General features: G+C 45.2%; 1 protein-coding gene across 1 annotated transcript in view; it reads left to right on the top strand.

Moving 5' to 3' along the window:
• The first annotated feature begins 3880 nt into the window (after positions 1-3880).
• PLCH1 (phospholipase C, eta 1) overlaps positions 3881-7534 on the top strand; it is a 33727-nt gene continuing 30073 nt past the window's right edge. The window contains exons 1-3 of the mRNA XM_010143493.1: positions 3881-4016; positions 4982-5225; positions 6204-6333. Of these exons, the coding sequence (XP_010141795.1) occupies positions 3881-4016; positions 4982-5225; positions 6204-6333 (510 nt within the window). The remainder of the gene's footprint in view (positions 4017-4981; positions 5226-6203; positions 6334-7534) is intronic.

Below are 7534 nucleotides of genomic sequence, written 5' to 3'. Positions count from 1 at the left end.
AGAGGCTCTGGCCGGGTGCGGTGCTGAGCATTTGCTGGTGAACACAGACCTGATTGCTCAGGGGGGTAGGATGGAGTGGGGCTGGAGGGAGGGTAGCTGATTTGGGGTGGATTAGAGCGCTTTTGGAGTGTGAGGCAGCTGTGGGCAGTGGTCAGAGTTCCAGCTTAGTGTTCCCAGGCTGCAGCGAGGTTCATTCAGCAGCGAGGAGCCGCGTTGTCAGGGAGAATCAACGGCATCTGCCTAACGTGCAAGATTTCAAGTAACATCTGGAGTTCCCGGGGGTTCGAATGGCTTTCCTCCTGGCTTCAGAGGCCTGCCATGTGCTGGGGAGCGTGGCCACTCCAGAGAAAGCCCAGCTGGCACAGATGGGTTCGTATCTGCTTTAGCATTCGATAGAGAAGCAGCTCCTTCTGCACAGGAGATGTGTGTGCTGCTGATTATCATCGCTTGAATGACAAATTAAAAAATGCTCTTTGAATTCAGGTCTTGTTTGCTTCAAATGGTTATTTTGGGAGGAAAAAATAGGCCGGTATTACAATAGTATTAAATTCCATTGAACTACGGATGTCTGTTAGGATGGTATTAGGCTGTTTGCATAACTCTGGAAACAGAAGGGATTGTAGCTTTCAGATTTTTTCATTTGAAAGTAAAGCTTTAAATATGTAATGTATAAGCATAATATTTCATTTGAATTTCCAGACTAATTAACCTTCTTTGTTCTTGTAACCCACAAACTGTATTGTATTCTGGTTTAACGTAATTCATTTCCAGACTTGCAGGCAAAACCGCACAGCTAGTCCTTGTATCGTACAACGGAAACCAGGTCTGGCTTGCTCAAATTTTAATACATGTCTGCATCAAGGAGCTGCTTCATTTACTCACTATCTATCAGGTTTATCTAGAGGATTAAATGTCTTTCTGGAACCAGTTTTCCTGTTCCTTAGTGAAAGCACTCTTGAACTGCTCTTCTGGAGCCTTACTCTGAACTGCCTCTGTCCAAGAAGTTCCCCATAGATGGTGCTGTGGGGTGAATAGCTGGAGACTGAAATGAGCCTCTTAGGAATAGGTTTGAAAAAGACCTTTTCTTTTTTCTTTGTGTGTTTATATTTTATAAATAGCTGAAGGGGAGGATGGTGTGTTGTGTAAACGGTTTGTGGAGCTACATGTGCTGGGCCTGTGAATGGTGGGGCAGTTGTGTTACCATAGATTCTTTCTGTTATGAACACCCCGCTGCAGGGATGATGCAGTGAACCCTCTTGTATGTTTAGTGGTCTTCAAATGGTTGCGTTCTGGTCGTATTCTTGGAACTGGAAAGGTGCAAGCTGAAAAGATGCTGCTTACTTGGGCACTGGACTTACTGCAGATGGCATTCGAAGTGGAGAATGTTGAGATATTTGGCAGGAACTGGATTTCTTCCACTCTTGTGAAAGAAGTGTTTTAATATCGGTTCCATGTAACTTGGATTGTGAGGTCCGTCTAAAGAAGCGTATGTGAAATGCATCTATAACAATTACAAATGTGATGTAGAAATGTTTAGACAGTTGAAACAGTGAGGAAGAAACTGGATTGCCTTCTAAAATCTTTTTTTCCCCATGGTTTTGTTGGCTGTAATTATCTGAGTGTGGCCTGTTCTCTGCCTTTCTAATGTTCAAGAAATGTCCTTGCCTTTCTTCTGCCCTTTGCTGGCTGTTGCCAACAACACCCTTGTGAATCCAGGATTTCTTCCGTGACAACTGAGCTGAGGATAATAGACAGACTTATGTGAGAATTCGTTATTTTTGTAAGACTTCAGTTAATAACTGATAGCCTTAGGCACGAAGAAGCGGGTTGTGTTGAGTAGCTTGTTACTAAACCTCTTCCTGAGCTACAACCCTGTTGCAATCGGTCACTAATGCTGACATACAGAGTGCCTGCGGTTCGTATGCCGGGCTAATGCAGCAGTGCAGTTTTGCGTGCCACACGCACTGGTGTGACCTCTTCTTACAGAGACCCTGATTTCTGTGCTGGAGGAGATCTCCGTTTGGTTTGTTCAGTATGAATCCAAGGCAAACCTGGTCTAAACCCAGTTCCAGAGTGACAGGCTCAGTTTGCCAAGTGAACGTGTGCGTACGTACTTGTGCGCACGTACTTGTGCGCGTACTAAGTTTTGGAGACTTATTTTTGTGTCAGTTAATCTTTCTGCTTCAAGTTTCTGAGTTTTCCATCCCTCGTGGTGTAAACATTTGTCTTCCCAGTACTTTGGGCGTCTTCGGATAGGTACGAGTTAGAACGGCCACAGAGAACACGTGAGTGCTCTGTAACACCTATTTCTGGCTTGATTTATGTCACTTTTGTGGCTCATCTTACAGCACTTCCAAAGCCCCCCATTCACTTAGTACGTGTGATGATTCAGGGGAGGCCATTTATTTATGGACATAATAAAGGACAAATTTATTGTACTCCTGCACATCCGTGGTGCTTTCAGAAGAGTTTGGTTCTGTTCAGTTCAGCCTGAGCCTTCTCATTCTTCCAAGAAAGATGAAAAACTCTGCAAAACCCACCACTGCTGATGCAGTCCCTTGGTGTGGGGTTTGGCTTTCCAACAGAAAGCCCCCTGTGTGAGGGAGCCAGGGGAGGCTGGCCCAGCGATGATGGCTGTTGTTTGTCCTGTGTTTGACTGATGTTTAGGATGCTGCTTGGACTGAGTTGGACCCAGAGCTGCTTTGGAAGGAGCAGCAGCCTTGTTCCCCTTCACTGACAGCCTGGGGTTGTGTGGCTCTGCCGGAAGACGTGGCCTGGCCATGTCCTGCTGTGGAGTTGAACTGAGCAAGGCTACCAATGTGCTTTGGTGTGTGGGAGCACTGTGGGGTTTCAGCTGACACTGAGTCCTGCTGCTTGCGCCACTTGCTGTGGGAGCTGAGGTGGTGTCAGGAGCTGAGAAAATAAACCCTGGCTCTGGCAGAGAGGAGTGGGAGGGTGTATTGGTCTTTGTTGTGATTGCAGGAGGAGTGCTGCAGAGAGAAGGGGTGAAGAAGGGTAATAAGAAATACAGACAGACAGAGGTAGTATTTGGGGGCCAGCCAGAGTGTAAACAAATCACCTGGGAGGTGAATGTGGAGTGATACCAAGTGAGGAGAGGCTGGGAATGGATGAAACCAGAAGGACGTAATTTGAGATCACAGATACATACTGAGATCAAGAGGAGATGTTATCTTGATCCTAGTGTTTGGAAAACTGTAGGAGGGAAGATATGAGGTGAAATGGAAAAGCTGGGTGTATTTTAGTCAAAACACAGAGAAACAAAAGCCATATCCTCGTCCCGAATGGGATAGCTGGATAAAAGGAAGTCACCACGGTGTGTGCTTGAAGTCTGGTAGCAGGATGGAGAGGGTGAAAGTGTGTGTGGTGGGAAGGAGGGATTGTGTGTTTCTTATGCTGTTAGCATTTCTAACTGCATCAAAAGCACAAGATGTAAGATAAAGGATTACCAGCCCAAAGGGATGCGGAGTTTGGATGATGATCTCACTGCTCAAGGTTTGTGGAGCGCTGGGGTTTAAAATTACAACAGCGTACGTAATAATATAAAAATACTTACACAAGATAAGCATGGAACAGCTATAAAATATTTTCCTTCAACATACAGTAAAGTTTTCTTCGCCTCCTTTGTTCTGAAGGTGTTTTGACAGTTGTTTTTACATATTTTTCTATATGGAGAAGGTAGTAGTAGAGAAGAAGGACTAGTATATGTCAAACAGCAATGACTAGTTCCTGTCATTAAAGATGCACGTCAAAAAATTTCTATGCTTGGCCGATGTTGGAAAGCCAGTAAGTCATTTGATTGATTGAATTAGATGATCCTTTAGTTGAATTTCTTCTGTTCCACCTCACAGTTGAAAGATGCATGAGTGTTATGCAGTCTGGGACTCAGATGGTTAAGCTGAAGAGCGGAACCAAAGGGCTGGTTCGTCTCTTCTACCTGGATGAACACAGGACCTGCATCCGATGGAGACCGTCCAGAAAAAGTGAAAAGGCAAAAAGTAAACTTAATATTCTTTTTAATTTGGGGGGTAGTTCAGTACTAGAATGTGAATTACAGAGGGATCCATTAAATACTTGCTTTTTGATGCTTACTTGTAATGCGATGTGAAGGTTTTCAAGAGTGTGAGTAGAATTTAACCACTAAAAGTTGAGGATCATGAAAGGGAGGGGAGCGTAGTTCAGTCAGATGTCCACAGGCTCCTATGAGCAAAGTGGCTTGATCACAAACTACACTGAAGTCTTCTCAGCATATACATCACACATTCAAATTCAGAACCTTGAAAAGTTGAGATGGAGGTTTCTTAACCCGAACCGTGGTCATTTTTGTTAGCTGTTACTACAGCTTGAAGTTATTGTGCCACATTACTTCTCATTGAAACTGTTCCTGCTGTGCTGTTTGAAATTGGAAATTCAGATTAGTGGTTTATTGAATGAAATCAGGACTAGGAATTCACAGAACTGTTGCAGAGGCTTGAGGTGAAACACAAGCAGCTGGGAAGGCTACAGCTAGTGACAGTTGGTGTTTCTGGGCCAGCGTGTGGTGGCCAAGAGCTGCTGTGTTGAACAGCACAGCTGTTAGGTGCCGTGGCGCTGGGAGCCGTGCTGCCCTCACGCAGCGAAGGACATCCCTGTCCTCCTGATGCAGACAGCACAGAGTGGTGGAAGGCACTTGGTGTCCGTCTCCTCATGCTCCCCTCCGAGCAGCCCCTCTGATGCAGCAGGGAGCACTGGGAGACCTTTGCTGTGAGCTGCCTGTACCTGCCTTCAAGGCAGCTGTACCGCGCACATGGCATGGCCAAAGCAAGGATAAACCTCCGAACCAGAAAGCACTTTTGGGTGTGAAGATGTAATATTAAAAAATATTTAATGACTCTTAGGCTGAGTAACTCGGAATGGCTGAAAGCAGGAGAAAGCTGGGTGGATATCCAAGCACGTCAATTTTTGGCTTCGCTTTCCCCCACAGTAGTCATCGATTCCATTTACAAAGTCACCGAAGGCCGGCAGTCTGAAATCTTCCACCGCCATGCAGAGGGGAGCTTTGACCCCAGCTGCTGCTTTACCATTTACCATGGCAATCACATGGAGTCGCTGGATCTGATCACCTCGAACCCAGAGGAAGCTCGCACCTGGATCACAGGGCTGAAGTATTTGATGGCTGGAATAAGTGATGAGGACTCACTCGCGAAGCGACAGAGGACACACGACCAGTATCCTTTCGTGAGCCTGAGCTCCAGCCTCTGAGTCAGGACTTCTGGCTTGGTCTTTAGTGACTTCAGTGTAGGGCATCCTTTTGTGAACCTCCTGTGAAGTGACCAAAACCCTGCCACTGACGGCAGTGGAAACTTGAGTAATGGGTTTGACTTGGGCACTTACCTGGGCAATAAAACATCAGGGACTAGATTTAACTGCTTTGAAGCCAGGGAATAGTCTTGCACACCTTGAGTGAAACTGTAACCTATCTCTTGGGCACTTGTAAATACATCTCCTGGAGAATACACATACTTTAGGTGCTTTTAATGTATATTTTCCATCTTTCATTCTGATACAAGATGGGCTCAGATCCATTTGGGGATATTTTGCATGCTCTGTTGCACACATACTCAGCTTGCTATATTTATCCATGACTTTTCCGAGCTGCACATATCTGCTGTGTGTTCTCTACTGGTGAAACAGCACTTCAAGTCTTGTTTGTGTTATCCAATGTGGCAGCTGGGAGAATGCAGATGAAATTACCCTGTACCAGTTCCAGGCAGTGTGAGAACATAGCAAAAGCTGCAAAGGGATGTATGTGCAAAGCAGGGGTAAAAGGTACTGGTTAGAGTGGAGAAGTTTGGGCGGAATGAAGGGAGAAGTGGAAGAAGATACTGGAACAAGCACGGCAAATTTTGAAGACTTACAGTGTGTTGTCAGAGGAGAAACCAAGAGCAGAACTGAGAGCGCTGTAACTAACTGTCATAAACCAGTGCCGGGTTTAAGCATTTGAATGAACCTGTAGCAAGGGTGGGGAGGTGGGCGAAATCTGGTTTGGTGCCACCTCAAATCCATGTAAACCTGCAGAAGATCCCCCCCAAAAGGTTATGTCGGAGATAAGCCACGTGCTGTGTGAAGAATCACCTCCTGTTTTCTGAATTTGACAGCTGCTACGTTTAGTGGATGCCGTGAGCCATTCCTTGACACGTTTGTAGCTGGGTCAAGCAGACCTTTGAGGAGGCTGACAAGAATGGGGATGGTCTGCTGAACATTGAAGAGATCCACCAGCTGATGCACAAACTAAATGTCAACCTGCCCCGCAGGAAGGTCCGGCAGATGTTTCAGGTGGGTGGCCTCTAACAGCGTTCCTGTGGTAAGGTAGTGCCAGCTGCGGTCTATTTCTGGGAGATCCAGGATGGGATCTGCAGGTTGGGACTTAAAACTCTGCCCTTTCCAGCACCTCACAGCCTGTTTTTCAAGTCCCACCTTTTTGTAGAAAAAGATGCATTAGAACAGTGTTTTAATGACAAGAACCACATAAAAGACAATTTATTAATATTACTTTTTCAGATGCATTATTGTTCTCATCTCTGAACTGAATTGTTCTATCCTGGCATTGGTGGACAATGAATTTACTCTGTTTCTATTGAAATATTTTTTCATTTCCTTTACAGAAAATTATGTAATAGAAATGAGCTTTATGAAAGTAATTAGGATTTTTTGCTCTTACTTAGCCAGAATCAATTTTTTACTTTTGTTCTCTGAAAGCACTTACTATTTTCCACTAGCCCTAGTGTTTACTGGAGGAAGGGAAAGATAAGCTAAGGGCATAATGGGGAGCAAAATAAAAAAAATGTTTTAACTCTCCAAAAACTGTTCCAGCCAAAAGCCAGTTTGCTATAAAACATGGGAAACGTGAAGAATCTTCTATGGTCAAAGGTGCTTTGTTTGACTGGCACAGAATCTGCACTAGAGATACATCTGTGGATACCACATTACTCCCCAGTGGCTTGAGGAGTGGGGAAACTGGGGGGGTTGTGTTGCAGAGGGGAATTTGGGCATAGTGCTTGTTCCCTCAAACTATGTCATTTAAGATACGTAGTAGATATAAAATGGTTTAAAATCCCATTCGACGCCAGGTAGCTCGGCATCATTTCCTTAGCTTACTGGCTGTGCCCCGAGTTCGTAGCTCAGATGGCAGTGGCACTAACACGGTGCAATGAAACGCGGCTTCCTGAGATCCTCGGGTTTTGCTGATGATGTTGGCTGCTGCAGGGGAGGTGGAGAGTTGTGAAACCATGTACTGAGAGGAAAAAATCATGCAGTTCTGTCTACACTGCTGAACTGTCTGGAACTGAAGCCGGGCACTCCAACATCCATCAGCCTTTGTATGATCGGAGGCAATCTTCTGGATAGAAATAAGCTGCTCTAGTTATTTTTATTTTGCTGCCAGTGGATACCTGAGTGAGTATCCTAGACCTTCCAGGCATGATTGAAGTTATTAAGGCCAAATGTCCAAGGAGTGTTGAAGGTTTGTTTCCTGCTG

The sequence above is a fragment of the Buceros rhinoceros genome, unplaced genomic scaffold (assembly GCF_000710305.1).
Source record: "Buceros rhinoceros silvestris isolate BGI_N320 unplaced genomic scaffold, ASM71030v1 scaffold33500, whole genome shotgun sequence".
Classification (NCBI taxonomy): Eukaryota; Metazoa; Chordata; class Aves; order Bucerotiformes; family Bucerotidae; genus Buceros; species Buceros rhinoceros.
The sequence above is the reverse complement of the archived record's forward strand: the minus strand, read 5'-3'. Positions and strand labels throughout refer to the sequence as shown.